This window comes from Rattus norvegicus, chromosome 4 (assembly GCF_036323735.1).
Source record: "Rattus norvegicus strain BN/NHsdMcwi chromosome 4, GRCr8, whole genome shotgun sequence".
In the NCBI taxonomy this organism is placed as follows: Eukaryota; Metazoa; Chordata; class Mammalia; order Rodentia; family Muridae; genus Rattus; species Rattus norvegicus.
Genome location: NC_086022.1, coordinates 86,898,071 through 86,918,403, shown reverse-complemented (window position 1 = coordinate 86,918,403; position 20,333 = coordinate 86,898,071). Strand labels below are relative to the sequence as shown.

Here is a 20,333-nt window from a genome sequence, read left to right as displayed (position 1 = left end):
GGGGCTCAAGACCCCATATGTACAACAATGTCAAGCAACCAGAGCTTCCAGGGACTAAGCCACTACCTAAAGACTATACATGGACTGACCCTGGACTCTGACCTCATAGGTAGCAATGAATATCCTAGTAAGAGCACCAGTGGAAGGGGAAGCCCTGGGTCCTGCTAAGACTGAACCCCCAGTGAACTAGACTGTTGGGGGGAGGGCGGCAATGGGGGGAGGGTTGGGAGGGGAACACCCATAAGGAAGGGGAGGAGGGAGGGGGATATTTGCCCGGAAACCGGGAAAGGGAATAACACTCGAAATGTATATAAGAAATACTCAAGTTAATAAAAAAAAAAGAAATATAGAAAAAAAACTTGAAATTTTGAAAAGAAAAAAAAATTTCCCTTTGTAGAAGTACTGTTTCCTATCACATTTGGCTCTTCATTTTAGTATTGCTACTAGCAAAGTACATGGGAACCCTACCATCTGCATAGTCTCACAAATTCTGCCTTTACCCCACATTCTGCTGTCTCTCTGGCTAAGCAGAGAGTTCTGACAGGGAGTTCTACAGCTGTACTTGACTGGGCTCAGAGCTGATGCTTGCACTTGTATAGCAGCCTAAGATATCCAGAAATGCTGGCCTTGTTAGTGGCTGGAGAAGGAACAGCCCTGGCTTTTGGCACTTGTCATCTGGACTGTAGTTTCGTCCGAGCTTTAGAAAGTGGAGCAGAAGCCACATTGTATAGCAGCAAGCAGAGTGATTTCAGGTGACCTGACAGCCAGGCAAGCAGGAGAGAGGACTGTGCAGGGTAGAAGGCAGCAAGGTTAGGGGCATCACAAAGGAAGGGCTTAAATGAACTCACGTGCAGCACACAGGCTTTTTAATAGCTGTCCAGGGTAAGCATCAATATCTCTCTCAGTAACAGAGGAACCCTAGAAATTACATATCATGCTGTTTCTCTTCCATTGACTCAGAGCCTTGCAAAGTGAACCATGGCTTCCAGGTTTGCCTTCTCAGGATGCAGGGGTAAGCCAAAACAGACTGGGGTTGTTCCTTGAACTCCTTCCTCCTCTCTTCTCATGCGTATATGGGTCTATTGCTGCTCATCCATGTCTGTTACCCCAGCTGAGCCTCCACTGCCTTTGACTGACTGAATATTGCTATAACCTATTTGCTCACATCTACTTGTGGTTCTGCCATTGTCCATTCTCAATAAGCAATGCAAAGTTGTACTACTACTACTATTATTATTATTTTAAAGATCTATTTTATTTATTATATATAAGTACACTGTAGCTGTCTTCAGACACACCAGAAGAGGGCATCAGATCCCATTACAGATGGTTGTGAGCCACCATGTGGTTGCTGGGATTTGAACTCAGGACCTCTGGAAGAGCAGTCGGAGCTCTTAACCGCTGAGCCATCTCTCCAGCCCTATTATCATTATTATTATTATTAGTGTTTTGTAGATGCATACTGTGTTTTCACCATTTCCATTTCTCCCTCTTTTTCAATCCCTCCTCCCATGACCCCTTTAAATTTAAGAGGGTTTCTTCTTTACTCACTATTATCATATGCAGATGTACACACACACAACCTATTAAGTCCATTCAGTGTTGCTTGGGGTGTATTTAGGGCTGACCCTTTGGGTTTGGATAACCTATCAGGGGGGTGTTTCCTTGAGGAAAATAGGTTCTTTCTCTGTCAATGGTTGTTGATTGCTGGTAGCTCTTTATCAAATCCAAGTTCATTCAGTCCCTGCTCTGCTTTTGATCTCACAAGGAGTCCCCAGTCCATTCTGAGTGAAAACTCAAGTCCTTGCAATGACTGGCACAGGACCGTGGTCCTCTTCCATCATATTTCACACTCTTCTTTGCTGTGCTCATCCCTGCCTTGTCCTGATTCAGCTTCATGTGTCACTTGGTCCCCTGAACTGTCATAAACATGTATTTCTTCCTTACCCCTCTCAGACGCTTCTGCTCACTCTCTTATTTTCAGTGGGATAGGTCTCAAATTGGGCCAGTTGTTGGTTGGCTATTTCCCAGTCTCTGTTCCATCCCCATGCCTGCATTTCTTGTAGACAGGATAAATTTTGAGTCAAAAGTTTTGTGTGCTCTTCACAATTCTTAATGCCTGCTTTAATTTGCCCTTGCCCCACAGCTCTGGTTACCAGTGTAGCATAGAATCTATTTTGTTTGTATCTTTGTTCTCAGAAGAGCTGATCAATTATTCGTCAAGGGGTTGAATTAAAATTCCAGTTCTTCTGTTAGCTGCCCACAGCTTCCTCATTTATAAACAGGAGTAAGTATCTGAGTGAGTGTTCAATTAGAAAATACTATGAAAGCCACTGGGGCTAGAGGAATGGATCAAAGACCTTAGTGATAGCCATACAACTTTGAAACTACTACAGAAACAGATAAAGGTTTCCTAAGTGAAAACCAAGTGACCTAGGAAGCAAAAGCAAGAAATGATAGATAGATTATACCAAGTTAAGAGACTTCTGTATAGTGCAGCAAAGTGAAGTGAGTAAAGTCTTCACTTGAGTGAATACATAGCCCACAGAATAGGAGAAAGTCTGTGCCAGCTCTGTGACTGACAGAGGGCTAACATCTATACTTCACAAAGAATTTAAATAAAAAAACTTAACAAAACTAGTGATCAAACAAGAAATGGGTAAATGGTCTGAACAGATACATCTTCAAAGAAGTATTACCAATGACCAATAGTATGGTTTTTTTTTTTAAATGCTCAGTATCTTTAACCACCGAGAAAGGGCCAAACAAGGCTACATTCTGTCTCAGCAAAAACCAGCATGGCTACTATTTAAACGGAATACGTCAAATGCTGGTAAGGCTGTGTAGTAGAAGAAACTTGTACACAGTAATGGTAGGAGGATGTTCTAGTACAACTATAAAAAACAGCATAGCCATTCCTCGGAAATCTAAAATTAGAGCTACTACATGATCTACCCTCCTGATCCTGGGTCTGTACCCAAAGGAAATGAAAGCAGCTCATAGAAGATGGTGGGCAACAGTTTTTGCTTGGTGTTGGCCACTGGGCCTCCTTAGCTTCAAGGTGGTTCAAGGAAAGCCTGGACATGTCAAGGTCATTACCGTCTGCATCCCTGGAATCAAAGCTTGTCGCCATGTGAATGAAAGCACACCTAAGATGACCAAAACGACGGGACAAAAAATGCAGGCCCAGGTGTCAGGATATTTCATTGATCTGCAGTGAGCCTGGATCACATAGGCAAGAGACCTTGGTAAGTCCATGTGTTCTGTGCCCTGCCTTGGAAACCCTGAGAAGAGGGCTGTCCCAAGGTGGGGGTTGCTTCTGCTGTTGTTAATGTTATTAACTGTAAGGGTTCATGCTATTTTCATCCCTGTAGCATTTGATCTAGCTTTACTATTGTGTCTTCATTTCCATGTGTCTGCCATTCTACAAGCATCTTTTCTTTTGACTTCTTGAATCTCTTGTGAGCATCAGGAGAGAAAAAGTAGAGGGATTGATTGGAAAGAATTGAAAAGACACTATTAAGAAACTACTTTATTCCGTCTTATAGAAGCAAGCAACATTTTCTGTATAATTCATGGTGTCCATCCCCTCCAGGGGAGGAACAATAATGCTTGGAGGCAGCAGTAAGGAAGTGAATCGCGGTGATAGAGAATATCTTGGGTAAGTGATGCAGAGAATTTTTAAAAACCCAGGTTCTCCATTCTGCTTCAAGGTTTCACCCCGAGTTGCCATCCTTGTATGTTCTCTGTGTTATTGGAAACTGGAGGGAGGAGAGCGTTGCCTCCCTGTGGAAGCTCTGCAGCCTAAATCCCCTGGGTCTCTTGCACCATCACAGCTGCTCTGTGGAGTTCTGAATCCCAGAGCCTATTTCAAGAACCTCAGCCAAATGACTGAAATGGTCGCCACAGCAGGAACCACAGCTGCCTTTTAATTTCAACATTGCTGATGCCCACAGCTGGAGCCTTTGGGCTAGTGGTTGTACTGGGTCTCTTTTCTCTTATCTGTGGAGCTGTTTAAAAGTGGCCTGCAGTGGTCAGTAATTGCAAAGCCAGTGCATTATGATTTGAGAACTTGGGTGATCAGATCAGCTGTGCACTTACAACCCCGCTTCTGAGAGGCACCAGTGTTCTGTAGGTAAATGGCAGCTTTTGGGTTGTGTCCAGTTCCACCACTGTGTCTGTGACCTTGAGCCTGCTTTGAACGGTTCCCTGGGAGGACTTTGTGGGCTGTTAGTCTGCTTGCAGAAAGAGCAGGACGTACAATGCACTTGATATAAAAACTGACTATGGTAATTATTACCACAGTTCTCACTGTCGCCACTTGTGTTTGTCACAGCATTTATGCTTGAGGACAGGACAGAGATGGAGAGGTGCCTTCTGGATGCTGTCCAGGGCTAACCTGCCCTTTCAGTAACAGTAGAGGCTCTGTCCACACATGGCCTTTTAGAGTTCTATTTTGACAACTGCGCAGTAACTGAGATAGCTAAAAACTATGTCAGCCCTGGGTCCCAATGGTTTATTGATATTGGCCATTTTTCTTTAAGCATTGCTCAGTCTTTGTCTACTGGGAACAGGAAAGGTATTCTCTGCCTTCTGTATCCCTTGGAAGCAAGCCAACCTGTGATCCAGCTTTTCTTGAAATGTGAAGAGATGAGTCACATTTGGTCACCCCCGGGGCTGCTTCATCCCAGTCTGTCCTCAGCACCCCTTGCTTCCCTTCTGCAGCATTTCATGGGTGATTAAAGATGGGTGAGTGCTCTCTCCTGCAATGAGGTCAGAGCTAGTGGTACTAAGAGGGATTTTCCTCTGCTGTGCAAACACCTGGTGATGTCACAGAGTCACTGGAGTGTTAGCAATTGCAGTTGCTGCCAGGAAAGCACCTTCTGACAGGATATTGATTTGGTGCCATGGTTAGCAGCAGCTGGGACAAATGAGGCCTCCTTGCTGCTCAGGGGTTCCAGCTGCCATGGCATATGTACCCCGCTGATTAGAAAACCTGGCCACGAGTGTTTGCAAAAAAATGCCAAGCAAGGGGCCTCCGCCAGCAGATCTGTGTTTCTGGAAATGTAAAATGATGTAGTGTGAGGCATGCCTGAAGGTCCAGAATCATGCATTCACACTTTAAAGAGCAAGCTCTGATAAGCTCTCAGATTAGGTGCCTGCCTAATTGATTTAAGAAAGAGAGAAACCCAGTCATTCCCTGCAATCTTCATGCTATAATATATTTCACAGCCTTTTTAAGGAGCAAGTTTCCTTTTCTTCATTTTTTTTTCTTTATGTTCTAAGCAGTTCATGATGATGCCTTTACAGGTATAGCTTCAAGGCCTAGTTAGTAACATCAGAAGGCATGCTTACAGTGAAATGCTAACCCATCTTTCTCCATGATATAAGTCTCCCTGCCAGTGTTCTGACATAGCACCTTTTCATTGTCTTGGGAACGTTGTTTCTGAAAGCCAAGAATATCAAGTGTAGCTCCTAAGTCATGACCAGCTCTGTGTCACCAAGTCTCTATGGTGTTTGTTTTCCACTAGAAATAAATAGTGCAGGGGCTTTAGCACCATTATATATTAATATTTCCTCTCTGACCAGCTCAGTTGTCTGAGATAGGCAATCTACAACCAATGCACAGGAAATGGGGTCGGAAGTCTAAAGTGATAGCAGCGGCCTTAGGGATCGCTTAGAATCTGTCTGCAGAATGGTTGGTTTCTGATGGATTGAGTTACATACAGAATAGGAGTGCATGGGAATCTCTAACCATCAATAAGAACTCTTATGGCAGATGGGGCTGACTTCCACTATGTTATGTGAATTGACACATGAAGACTCGATTTGACAAATGCTCTTTGTGTCTGGGTAGGGGAGAGTGTCAACTGAAAGCTTTTGTGTGATTTAGAGGTTCCTTTGGCTTTGTGAGAGTGGAATGCTTTCTGCCGGGATCTTTATTGACTTGGTGTGAGCTTCTTCTAAGTACTCAGCACTCTTCCCCTTCAGTGCTTTGCTTGGAATCCCCTATTGCCTCCTACATCTCACTTTATGTCCATAACATCTAGCATGCGTGGGGCAATATAGCCATGTGTGAGAGGTCCCCTGGTCACATGCTGGTATCGGTGGTATGAAAAGCTACAGAGTCTTTCGCTGAGATTCACTTTGCATGCAAATTACTTTTAATTGTTCCTCTAACTTTCCATTTCTCCCCCCACAAATCAAGTCCCATCCCTGCTTAGTGGACTTAGCTTCATTTCTCCAAAGAAATAGCAACAAATACCATCTTCAACAGTCAATACGTGTGAGGATTATAAAACTTGAGGTGCCTTTGGGGTACTTTTATATTATTATTATTATTATTATTATTATTATTATTATTAAGAAGGGTCTGTTAAAAGCATGAAGATAGAAGTGATTAATGAGATAAAATTTCTTTATTCTAAGTCTTAAAATTCTTTCATTTTAAGAAACTTGGAGTCCAGTTTAGGCCAATAAAACCAAAAACCAAACCAAACCAAAACAAAACAGAAAAACCTGTCAGGAGCAGTTACTATCTCCATTTCCCTGCGTGTAGAGTCACATGAAGAATAACATTTAATTTGCTTGATGGACTTAAGGACTGACCATCCTCTTTCGGATAGCTGAGAATGAACTCTTTAGTCCCTGAAAGATGACTCTAGGCAGCACTTGCTCATCAGCTTTTCCTGTGTAGTCCTACAGCAAGTCTGGGCCAAGTGGAAGGTTTGTTACCGAGCTCCCATGTGCCAAGCTTAACAGTAAATGGAATCTTTGACCTGAAATGAAATTAATTTCCTAGTTATTCTCTGTGAAGTCCCTGGAGAAACAGTGACATGACATTCATGACCCCTACTCTCAGGAGACCTCTGGTGACTAGATCCTTAGGCCTGCTCTCAAGGCTCTTCTCTGGCCCCATTTGCTGGCTACGTAATACCCTTGCACAGTTTCCCTGGGTCAGGTCCCGAGTTCATCAACTTCCTTCCTCATCATCCATGTGCAGGTTCTTTCTTTTTTTTTTTTCAGAGATGTTCCTCCTACTTGGTAGGTCGAACCTCCTCTAGGTGTTTGGATGTTTTACCCACTCATGGAGGCCATCCAGGACACCCAGCTAGATGGAAGAGGGCTGTAAAATCAACAACTCTTCTTATCCTGCTATCAAGAAGTGGGTGTACTTATCCTCTATTTATCTTCCCGGTTGCTTCAACTAACTAAATGCAGCAGAAATGCTGTGCCATTTTGGACTATAGACCTTAAGGGAGCTGGCAGCATCTGCCTGCTTTTTGCAATCAGCTGCCTGGTAGGGAAGTCTAAGCTAGCCACATCCTTACAAAGGAACTATGCCAGGAAGGGAGAAAGAAGGAAGGAAAGAAGGAAGGAAGGAAGGAAGGAAGGAAGGAAGGAAGGAAGGAAGAAGAAAGAGGAAAGAAGGGAGGAGAAGGTGGAGGGAAAGGGAGTGGGAGGGGAAAGGAGATAAAAGAGGAGGGAAGGAGAGGAGGGAAGGAGGAGAGGAAAGGCGAGAAGAGCTTCTGCTTCATCAAGGCACCAGATATGACAGTGAAACCAAATTTGGTATTGTACCCACTAAATCATTCTAGATATTTTATTTTAAGACACTGTCTTTTTATTCATTACACAGTAAAACTACATCTGAAACACCACATATTCGTATATAGGTTATATTCCCATTACATTGCATCGATTTGGTTGGTTTCTTCTTCCTCCACCTCCTCCTCCTCCTCTTCTTTCTCTTCATTTTGAGATAGTGCCTCATTGTGTAGTCCTAGTTGGCCTGAAACTCACTATGTAGACCCAATTGGCCTCAAACTCACAGAGACCTGTCACCTCTGCCTGACAAGTGCTGGAGTTAAAGGCTTGCACACTGCCTGACATTCTATATTTTCATTTTATCAGTTATTACCCTTATGATGATCTACCTGTTGTTTTCTGATCGGCTTATGGCCTATTTATCCAAGTAGATTGAGACTCTAGAGCATAGAAGCTGGATCACCTTTGTTGACCTTTGCGTAAATCATATTACCAAAATGTTTGTTGAGTCGGTTTGTGAATGAGTTTAAAAGATCTCAAAATTTTTAGATGTTACCCCAGATATATTGATAAGGATACATAAATCTTTATCTCTAGTGGACTTCCAAAAATGATGGAAAACCTTTTTAATTGTTTATCCGAATTTGCTTAGACTGCATTCCTGCTCAATTAATTCTACCGCTTCTGCATTGGCAAGGCCAAAGAAGCCCTCAGCTTTAACATGACAGTCTAGGCTGCCCACAGCCCTGGCTTGCTTGTGAATGCCAGGAAAGTTTCTTTGTTACTGTAAGTCATGAGCATTCCACTTTCTTGGAACCTTTACCCTTGAGTTTACTTCCCAAGAGACTTCTGGAAGGCCTTTGCTAATGGTCTACAATATTCAGTGGGCATTCCTTTTTTTACTTTTTTGCCTATGAACATGCCATTTTGCATTAGGCAGATGTGAAGCCATTCTTGACACTAGAACATTGGGTTGGAACATGGTTTTCCATCCCAGTTTTACTACGCACTCTCGTGTGCATGGATTTACTTTGGGGGATGCTGTTTCCTTCCTAGTAGAACCACAGGCTCAAGAAAAGATCTCTGCCAGCAGCTCTGAGACTTTCCACATTCAAACTTGCTTTACTGCTGTATGAAGAACAACTACCTGATTTATGTACATTTGGACCAGAATTCAGCTGACCATAGTAGCATCAGCACTTTTTCATGAACAAAAATTTCAATTTCATTAGCACAGCCCAGTTAATTCTGCTGGCTTAGCAATGTATTTCAAGAGGCAGAGTGGCCACAGGGCACTATCACACTGCCTGCCAGTAACTGGAGGATCATAGGCTGGCAGTAGGGAAATCAGGGTTTCAGCCGGGCAGGGGAGGCGATGTGATGTCTCAGCCTCGGCACTGTAAAACAAGGATGATGAGAGTCATAAATGACTCATTCAGTGTCGAGATGCCAATGTTCTATGGCAATAGCTTTACAGGGCACAATCACAAGACAAACTTCCAGATGGATCTTACCACCTAAATAACAAAGGCTCCTTAGATTTATTTGCCTTTCATGCATTTTGTATGCAGTTCCACTTTTCTTTCTCCAGAATCCTGTCATATGGATGTGAGAGGGAAGAACTATTTATTTACAAGAGTCTCTGTATCTCTGTGTCCAAGACATTGATCAAGTATTATTTTACTCCTCATAACTGCCCTTTACACAGTTCCCTGAGTGGAACTAACACACACACACACACACACACACACACACACACACACTCATATATAAATATATATGATGGGGTTTTGGGTTAGGTAGGGCAGGATCTAACCCTCAAAATACCTTTTACATTTTGTTTTCTATGTCTCATTAGTCCTTTTCTCTATTTTTCTATGTTGATGGCAGTTTTAAAAATATTAATTCTACATGGTGGAACCTATAATGGCAAAGCTAGGACACCCTCAAGCATACATTTTTATTTCAGAGAGAACTGAACCTTACTTTTCCCTCAAGTAACCACATCAACACCACTCGCTCCCCAAGGAGCTGATTGGGTCTAGATAGGTCACGCACTACCTGTGGCTAAATGCTTTATTCAGAGAACTGAAGTTGATGACTTGTAGCTGAGGATGTGTTTCCTACAGTCATGTCTAGCACGTGAGTTCACAGGTAGCATTTCCTGCAGCTGTTTTGAGTGTTGATAAAAATGCCTGACTAGCACAGGTGAGGCTGGCACTTTCCAGACAGGGCAAGTGAGCACTGGACAGGAGCCCAGACTTCACTAGCTCAACCTGCCTAAAGCCAGAGAAGAGGATTTTTGTCTTAGCAGCACAGAGAAGTACTGATGTGCTCCTGTGGCCTATTGGGGGATGTGATCTCCCATCAGAGGGTCAGGATCTCAACACAGAAGAGAAAATGTCTGGGCCACATGCTATGTTTCACCCTGTCACTTCTTTCGATAAGGACAAGAGGGAAGAGTTAGGATACATTTTGCCCTTCTAAGTTACTAACATTACTGCTGAAGTGGCATGGTGTTATTTGAATGTGGGCTTGGAGTGATTTTCTTTGTGTGTCTGTGCATAAGTGTGCATGAGTATGTATGGGCTAGAGTTGATGCTGGGTTAGTTACTGCTTCTTCTCCACCTTAATCAAGAAGTAGGTCTTTCCCACCTCCAGTGCTGGAACTGTAGGCACATATTACTGCACCTGTCCTTTTTCTTTTTTTTTTTTAACATGAGTATTGGGAATTTAAACTCAGGTCTCCATGCTTGTGTGGCAAGTATGTTACCTATTGATCCATCACCCCAGCCCCTGTCTCTGGGCCAGTCTCCAGGCGTGTGTTTATCAGAGTTGCATCTCAGATGAAGGCTCGGCTGGGAAACTGTGTTTTGGTTTTTGTAGTGACAGAAGTTCCTGGGATAGAGTTCTTCCTGAATCCTAAAATCAAACAGAAAGGATGTGAGAGGGGAAGTCTGTATGACAGGCTTCCTGGACTCTGCCTGAAGGGGACCACCGGAGAGAAGAACCTCTGGAATAGGGCTCACATCTGTAGTGGGTAGAAAGGAGAGCTGTCGCTACACTGACTGTCACCCCCCAACATCCCAAATGTCTTCAGGACTTCCGCCTCAGCTCTCTGGGTGAAGTCACAGGCAGTGTGTGAAAATGGGTCAAGGACACAGGCTGGCTCCAGGAGGTCTAAGCAAGCATGCACAGTCTTTGTAGCTGGCAAACGTTGCCCGGAAGGGGTAGTGCTTTGTACTCTGGGTCTGAAACTCTGTGTTTGTATTCTTTCCTTTTTGACATTTTACTTACTATACTTGTTTTAAAATTTTTAATATTGTAATTTAATTACACATTTTTTCCTGGCTTTTTCCCCACAGAACCCCTCCACATAGCCCTCCATGGACTTTTTCAAGTTCATGGCCTCTTTATTCATTGCTGTTGCATATGCATATGTGTATACATATACATTCCTAACTATAGGCAGCTCAGTCTATATAATGCTACTTGTGTGTGTGTGTGTGTGTGTGTGTGTGTGTGTGTGTGTGTTTAGGGATGAGGATTAGCTGAAGGGTCTTGTTTCTATTTTATAGCCAGAATCCTCTTAATGGAGCTGTGGTTATCATTTGCTCTGTGGCTGTTGCATACCCTGTGGAAATTCCTAGAGAACTGTGCTCAGTTCAGGATGCTTGAGGCACTTTATAGGTAGCAGGCATCCTCCCCTGTGATGTGACGCCTCCTCTGAGAACTACCCTTGGCTTCCCCAGTCTTCAAGAAAAAAAATTAAGCTTCTTGGCTGCAAGAGGCTGACAGACCCTTCCAACATTTTATGCCGAGTGTCACTACTTACATGTGCAAGTGATTCTACCTCATTTCTTGATGCGTTCTCTTTATGATTCTTCTTTCAACTACCTTCCATGGAAACAACTTTGACTCATCCACATTCAGGATCCCGTTCAAATGTCCCCTGTATCCTGTAGCTTTCTATTCTCCCTATGGTGTCAGAAAGCCCAGTCCTCTGTGCTTCCATAGCAGCCCGTTTTCTCTAGTCTGTACTTTCCTACTAGTCTCTTTATATATCCACAGGGAGGTAGATCATCACAGAGACCATGAGCTTTGCCTTCTAGTCTGGGTTTTCAAATTCTTGGCTGCAATCTTTCTGAGAGCATTGGCACCTCTTTGGGGTCCATGGGCACAGTGAAGCAATGCAGAAGTATTTTATTGACATGTATTCATTGGGTTTACCGCTAAGGACGTTGCCAGTCTTCACGTTTCAGTTGTCCATGTCCCTCTTCACCACCTCCCTTCACTCACGCTCCTTATCAGTCTACTTCATCCCCCTAGACAGTTTTGCCTTCGCTCTCATTGTATATGAGCATACAGAATTTAGTTTCTATATGAAATCTGTCATCCCTAAATGAGATACAACATGGCGTTTGTTTTTGTGAGTGTATCTTAATTCATTTATTATGATAATCTCCAGTTATTGCATCTGTTTTCCTGAAGATGGCATTCTTTTGTGTATGTACGTACCTCATATTTTCTTCATTTATTCCTCTGCCAATGGACCCCTAGGTCAGTCTTATACTTAGCTCTTATGGAGTTGTAATTGGTCTTTTGCTATTTTGTGGGTTTTTCTTTCTTTCACTTTTTTCCACCTCCTTTCTTCCATCTTTTCAACCACTCTAAAACTAGACAGGACAGAAAAAAGATAGAAGGGAAAGGGGGCAACATTATCATTAGACTATTTTCTGCTGATTAGGGGTGTTGAGTTCCTTGGGGACAAGTTTGAGCTCTGCCTTCAGTATGTCTAGTTTCTTCTTTGCACATGACTACTTAGCAAACTCAGATCAACAGCAACCAACCAACAACAAACGACCAACAACCCACACTGCCCCTTAGGGCTCTAGCATTTATATACCCCCTGAAAAGTACTCAGAATTCCAAATGTCACACAATCATAGAAACTATCTGCCACTGGCAAAATCACACCCTTGCTAGAGCACGAGGCAAATCATAGTTGGCTGCTGTGGACAGTCTAAATCAGCACCAGGTCCCCACATCTAGGATAAAAAACATTCTTATATTATTTCTCTGTGTGTTTTTTTTAAATAAACCAAAATGCCAAAATCGTCACTGCAGATAGTGCTGCAGTAAAAACATGTACAACATGTAAAATATATCTTTGTGACATGTTGAATTGAGGCAGCTGAATTATGTAGTACTTCCTTTGAGGGACCTTCATGCTGACTTCCATAAAGGCTATCTATTAGGGCTTTTTCCTCTCTTTCCTTGATATCTTTTGTTTTTATTTATTTTCTTAATGACTGCCATTCCATCAATGGTGAGATGGAATCGCAACATGGTTTTAATTTTATATAGAAGTATGTTTTAATGAGGATATGAACAAACCTGTTATAAGCTTAGAAAACTACTTGGCAACTGATAGCTCCCAATAGCTAATAGATGCTGTGTTCCTGATTATAAAATCCCAGAGGACAGGGATCTGGGAGGTCATTCCCATGTGCCTACAAAAGCTTTGTTTCTCATCTGACCAATATTCATCGAACTTCTTTTTGAACTCTGAAACAAAAAAGTTTGGCAGCTTTCTAATATTTCATGGAATTGTGTGCTGTTAGGGCAAACGCTTGCAAGTATGTAGGCTGTGTTACTTCTTAAATACTGGGAAGAGTGCTTTAAATTGTTGACTGTCTGCACATATATGGATTGGTATGCATGTGTGTGATGTATATTCACATATATATGTATGTGTATATATATATGTATATATATATTTGTACATGGATGCCTGAATATATATTTGTGTATGTGAGACCTTTCTAGAGTCTAACTTTAGAAAAGTGACTTAGTAATTAATCACAGAAATTAACCTCCAATATATAGTTGTCGGCAGCATTATGGGTTCCAAAATTTTTTCTGGGTCAGTCTGCATCTGTTTATCTGCTTCCTTTCAAACAGAATGTCACCAGAAATTGTGATTCACAATGGTGCTGCAGGTATCTAGCAGTCTGCATTTGCGTCAGCTAAAGAGAAAAGAACAGAACAACAGAAAACATGAACTTGTCAAGTGAATCAGATTTCTGACTGTGGGCTAGAGAGCACTTGATTAGAAGTGAGGAGGAAGGGAGTCCTAAGTTTCGGATGGTACTTTGGCTTCTTTCTCACATCTGTGAAGTGGTATGTCAGGCCAGGAGCAGAGAGATGAGAAGCAGAGTGAACAGAATCCCCGAGAAGTGAGGACTCTCCGATCCCAGACAGAAAAGTAGCTTCATCTTCCCGGTTAGGAATACATTGGAATCCCTTATAAAATAGATATTGGAAATACCCCTTTAAAAAAAACCTTTGTAAAACATGAAATTATCTTCCAGGACACTTCCAGTTTCAGAAATCGTTACTGGTGTAAAATAAGGCAAATTTATGTATTTGACCAACTTTATAATATAAAGGTAGTTTAACAAGCACTTGACTTCGAAGATTCTAGTAAGTTTTCTTATCTTTTCTCTCCTCTGGTAGATTGTAATGAAAGCATGTTTGTTTTCCCTCTAACACTGGCTTCTTTGACCTAACGAAATCCAGAAATATCTCCTTTCCTTTCCCCAAATCTCTCTACATGATTTGTATAGGTGGAAGAGACAGGAAATCTTTTTGCTTAAATTTCTCACTTTGAACATACAATGTGTTCTTGTGATGGGGACACTTTTGTGAGGCCAGAATAATGGTGCTCAATTCCAACTCTGGTTGTTTGTAAGTTTGTTTCTCACCTTCCTGCTGTTCCCATTTCCTTGTTGTAAAGGGGCAACAATATCAGACCCACAGACTGTTGTGTGAGCGGAGAACTGTCAGCCCGTGTTCGGACCACAGGCAGTTTCCTATACTAGGCTCAGTGCTTGCTATTGCTATGATTACTACAGGTCTAATTTTGGTCAGCAGATCATCACTCAAGGCACACATACATGTAAACAGAAATACCATAGCTGAGGACCACACTTCTGTCTCTTAGCCCCTAAGCAAGTTGGCAAAATATTTCCCTGTTTGGCATATCATTTCCCAAGTCACTGTTATCAGCTGGGTGAATTTGAATAACTAATTGTATTATTCAGGTAAATGGGCTCTACACTAATAATATAGCAGCTGTTTAATGTTCTCTTTGTCTAGTAATAATGCTTTAACTCAGTGGAGATGTACTTTCTGAACACCTTCAAGGATGGACTATTAGAATGACTTTTGATTCTGTGACAAGTGAGGGGGACTTTTTCTTTTCTGATCCATCTAGGTATCTTTGCTAGGGTATATGACCAATTACTGAGAAATGATTGCTAATTACCAAATGGATAAGCAAGTAAAAGGTATATGCCCTTGTTTTATTCCTTTGCCAAATTACATGAATGGAACTTGACTTGACCAATGAAAAGTTGTTCTTGTCTTTAAGTTGATCCCTAACCATAGATGCTTTCCTCCTTCCAACCTGGTCCCTGTTCTAATGGGCAATTATGTTACTGACATTGTGCATGACCAAGGGACCATCTAGCAGGGTGGTGCAGCTGTGTGGAGCTGACAGACTGCCAAAGTCAACAGCTGCGTAGCCAGCGCCCAGCAGAGCCGCCTAGGAGGCTTGTGGCATTATTTGAAGAAACTCTTTTGTTGTAATATCTGAATATCTGTGTTTTTGAGAGAGGGATGGGGAGAGGAAGGGGAGGTGGAGAGGGGGGGGGGAGAGGGGGAGAGAAAGAGAGAGAGAGAGAGAGAGAGAGAGAGAGAGAGAGAGAGAGAGAGAGAACACGAATCAATCCTATTAGTAAGAAAACACAAGGGCTTTGTGCTGGGAAGCTCCAGACTTCCCTTCCTTGGGGCGAGGAGCCCTGTTCTTTATGCAGTGCGGGCAGCCATCATAGCAGGGCATAGGGCTGGGTGGCCAAGGGCTGCCTGCGGGGGCAGGTGTGGAGCTCCTGCCCTGCTGACAGTGTTGAACCCTCCTTCAGCACCCGGGGTGCCAGCCCTGTCACTAGCCCCACGCTGACAAAAGACTTTTCTCACTTGTCAGTTCTTGCTTATCAGCAGGGCTTGCTGGTAAGTGAGGGGCATTAAGGCGGGGCAGGCAGGGTGCAGGGCGGAGCCAGGCAGGGGTCTGAGTGCCCCGCGGTTCATCCCGTAGTTCTGGTTCATCCTACTCCACCCACCTTCCCACTTTCTCCCCCTCTCTTTACTACCCAGTTCTCCTTTTGCCTCTAAATCCTCCGGGGACCGCAGGTAGCTTCCGTGGCTTCGTTTAAAGGAAAAAAGAACAGGAACAGACTCCGGGTCCTACGCACAGTCCTTATCCCGGTCCCTGGCAGTAGTGAGCATCATGGCTGGTTTCCGCAGCTGCCTCCAGCGCGCACCTGGGACCGGAGTCCTCTGTGATCCTAGCAGGCTCTGAGCCATCTCTGGGGACGCTTGCAGGGGAAGTAACAAAGTGACTGAAAGACTCACTGGGCTGGACCCAGCAAAGAGAGGTGGCTGGGCAGGGACTACACAAACTCTCTCCACCTCACCCCCAGTGAGAACCTGCAGCTATGGAGTCTCCAACAAAGGAAATTGAAGAATTCGAGAGCAACTCTCTGAAACACCTGCAACCCGAGCAGATCGAAAAAATCTGGCTTCGGCTCCGTGGGCTGTAAGTACACCTCCCTACTCCCTGACTTCCTTGCCCTCTTTCCCTCTCTCGTCCCTGTTTGACTGCCCATCCACAGTCACCATTACTTACTCCTCCTCGCTGCAAGCCCTTTGAACTCAGCCATAGAAGTTCCACAACTGTCTCTGTAAACCACAGTCAAGGCTCCTTCCTGCCTTCTAACGCAGAAAGGGCAGCTTTCCTGTCCTGATGCTCTGCTCTTCCCAAGTCTTGTTTCCTTTGAGAAGGGGCTGGGCACACACACCCTCAAGAGTACACGCTTGCGATACAAGTAGCAAGTAGGTGTTTCCAGACCATTCGCCTAGGCAGAAAAGTTAGGCGAGAGACTTTTCATTAGAATTTTTCTTTGTAAACTGTCTGCAAACATGTTGGTGGATCATCCGGTGACTTCGTAACTGTTCTGATTCAATAGACACTTTAGCTGATAGTTTTCTTTGCCTACTCCCTAGCTCATTGCAGGTTCTGATAGTTTCTTACGTATCTTTCTGAAAAATTATGCTCAGAGAAGGGTGGGCTGTTTTGGAGAAAATGTACATCAGATACACGTGGGAACAGCACACACAAAAAAATATTTATTCTTAAGCCAGCGGCCAGAGTTCTCCTAGGGGGCCGATACTGAAAGAGCTCTGAACTTGAGTCACTTCACTGCGTTCTTCCTGGTTTAGTTGCTGAGGAACTGAGGGGACATCAGAGTAGATTTTCCTTTATTAAACATTCATAACCAGTGATTCCTCCTCAGCTGAAACACAGCTCCCATTGATGCTATTCACAGCAGATAGGTGATCCTCGTGTCAGATATTCAGCTTCAGTGATCTACTGTAACTTAAAAAAAAAAAACCTTCCACAGTTTTTCTGAACTTACAGGAGGCAGTGAGAGAAAATAGGTCCTTGCTATGTGTCTGCCATCCTTGCTTTTGAAAGCATGCATACATATTCAAGCATGCAAAACAAAACAAATCAAGAAGGCACTGGTCTGACTAAATCATAGGAGAGACGACATCCTGGCAGGATATTCAGAATTCCTAAGGGAAGATGATAAAGTTGTGCTTATTTCTTTAAAGGGTCCCTATTCAGGGGTATACTTTATAAAAATCATTTCACCTAGAATGGCACCAAATCTGTTGCCACTGACCCTGTAGGACACCATAGGAAGGAATTTGCTTTTTTGACTTGTGTAGCTGACATAGGTGGAAACTGTAAACTTACTCGGAAAGCTGGTCCCTGGCTGGCAGGCTCTTTTGACAGCTAATATGGCTTATGTGGAAGCTCTTTTCAGAGATGTGTTAACAGGAAGCTCCTGTCCAGTGTCCTGAGTGATAAGCTTGTCATACTGTGCCACACACCGAATGTTTGTTATGTCCACAAAACCCGAGGCTGAGGCGTGCACAGTAAAAACAGAGTTAGGCTGGTGTTCTTGCTTTTCCAACCAGTGGGACTCCTGGTCTCCAGAACTGCTTTTCTAGATGTTTTATGAGCTAAAGTCATTGCACAAAGCTACTGAGGCTAGAACAGCTTTTGGCTAGACCAGCGTAGCTCAGGTGGGAACTCATGTGAGAAGCATTTAGCTTTACACCACGCCAGCTTGGAGCTTTCTCAGTTTCCTATCGTTTCACTCCTCAACGTGTGGCTGAGTGATGTGTGATGTAGCCACAGTTGGATCTTCTACTCTTTCACATCTTACCAGACCTCGGGGTGCCTTCGAATGTGTCAATTGGTTCTTCACCCAGTGGGCCTTTTCTAACTCCTCTTCCCACCTTTCCCAAGGAGTCCTTCTGAACCCTAGCTCCACTTCACGATTTAAAAAGTATTTATTACTGTAATGTACTTTTTTTTTTACCACTGTGGTGAGTCTACTACCATTTATTCTACCACGTGTATTTAGTTATTTATGGAGCTATTTATTTATTTAAATACAGCAGCAGTTCTAACACTCTGGCAACAAAAGCATATGTATTTCTACAACTCAGGATAATATCTTAAATTCTACACCATGGAAATTCCCAGGATACTTTGTGTGTTGTGTGTGTGTGTGTGTGTGTGTGTGTGTGTGTGTGTGTATTTGACCACACAACAAACTGTCAACAAGAGAAAGGAAGCTGCTTTTTTCAACATTTAAAAAGAGGCAGCAGTGGCCATAGTTGGATTTTCACACCAAGGCATTACCATGACACTCTTACAGATAGGCCTTTATGATGGAATACAGGTGTTCAGAGATTTCGTTAGACCCATCTGAGGGCTATGTGAGTTCTGGATTATCTAGTACTCTCTCGTCTCCATGATACTTTCTTCCCTATTTGATTTATCCCTAAGAGATTTTTATCCCTTTCACTGGGATATAAGACCCACAAGGATGGATAATTTGTGTGACTTTTCCTTGTTGTACTTCCAGTAAATATAGACTTGTTCAATCAATAGCTGTTGAAAAGCAGAACAGACTACAATGTGAACTTTTTCACATACAAAATGAAGGCAAAAAGGTACTTGACCCAGTCTTCAACATTGCCTCTTTTAGCCTAGTTGGGAACAGGTTTAATGGGCATCATTGTCTAAACTTGGGTCAGGACTTTATAAGATGTGCAAAGCTGTGATTCAGGGATGAATCCCATGCTCATTTTCTCTCTTTCTGCCCCTCATACCACCCTCTTCATTACTGCTGAGGAAATGGTCTGTACCACCCAAAAGGGTGCTGAGTCTACTATCTGCAAAGAAGCCACCATGCAGGAAATCCAGAGGATGACCCACTCTCCATTTCAACCCCATCAGCTCCTCTGTTACTTCTCCCTTATTTCCATGTAAATAGTGTTTATTCATTTGATATGTTTATTGTCTACCTCTCAATCTAGAATAAAAGTTCTATGAAGGATGTTTTTCCTTTGGCCCATTTTGTTGGCTGGCTTGTCCTGGTACATGGTAAATTATCCAAACTGTTATGAAACCTAGAATAATTTCGCATGTTTCTCAAGGAGAGAATTAGATATAATGTTATGATATTGTCAATACACGACCAGTTTATGGGATATTAGAAACTGTTTTAACAACATTTGCCCTAGCTATGATTACAGAAATGGAAGCATCTACTGCTATGGTTGACTCTGTTCTTACAGTGAAGGGATGCCGGCAAATGCAGAGAGGTCCGCAGTGAATCGAGTTCCTTAGCCTCCTTCTGCAACCCTACCACCTCTTACATAGAAGGTCACAGTCCTCTAAACCAGAAGGAACAAATGCTGCCACCTGAGCCCTCAGAAGTCAGTCTGTCTGCTGGTTAGCGTCCGTCTAGTCACCTGAGAGCAGCCTTAGTTTCACTTTTCCATAATCTTCGCTTGTACCCAAGGGCTGTTGGCGCCTTTACTTCCTCCGTAGGAATAAATGTGGAATTTTAACATGCCACTCCAAGTCACCTTGTTGATAAAGGCTCTGCTATTGGGAAGTGTAGGATATCTTTATGCCATGCTGATAGGAGAGACCTTGTGGCTGCTTGAGTTTGAGCAAGTGACTCAGTGACCAGTGGCTTGGGTTCTGACCAACAGTTTTTTTCTGCTGCCAAATTGCCACACAATGACAAGAAGGTGTCCCTGTGCTGCACTTTGTTTTTACTGAGCACAACAGGACACATTTCACTTATTCCTTGGCACTCGCTGTCATAATTACAATGTTTAAACCTCTCTTTCATTCATCTTGCCCAACTATGAGGCAGTATCATAAATTTTATGGTTATATAATGGATATATATATATATATATATATATATATATATATATTGGAAAATATTGTTTTTGCCTTTCCAGCACAGTTTTCCACTGTCTTCCTGTGGTAAGAGGTATAGTTTCCCACTCTGCCTCCTGAAATCCATCACAGGGTCAGGCTTCTTTATTATGAGTTGTGAATCCTAGGATCTTATGTCCCAAGGGTCAGTGAGTCTCAATAAGCATGGATCTCAAACAAGGACATGAAGTCCCTTGCTGACATTCTGTATTGGCCCTGGGAGATTGATAACTGTCCCCTTCTGAACTTTCCTGGTGGCTGCCATGATTCATTTCCTGTGATCTTAGTGAGAAGAATTTTCTTATGCTAGAAAACAAGCCAACTTTCAGGGAGAAGCAGGAATGGA

At 43.0% G+C, this 20,333-nt stretch overlaps 1 protein-coding gene across 9 annotated transcripts in view; it reads left to right on the top strand.

Annotated features, from left to right (window-relative positions):
* Pde1c (phosphodiesterase 1C) overlaps positions 1–20,333 on the top strand; it is a 479,074-nt gene that overhangs the window by 189,744 nt on the left and 268,997 nt on the right. The window contains exons 1-2 of one of the 9 annotated variants that reach the window (XM_008762922.4): positions 15,317–15,621; positions 15,766–16,207. In XM_008762922.4, the coding sequence (XP_008761144.2) occupies positions 16,107–16,207 (101 nt within the window). In that variant the 5' untranslated portion in view covers positions 15,317–15,621; positions 15,766–16,106. 9 annotated transcript variants of the gene reach the window in all.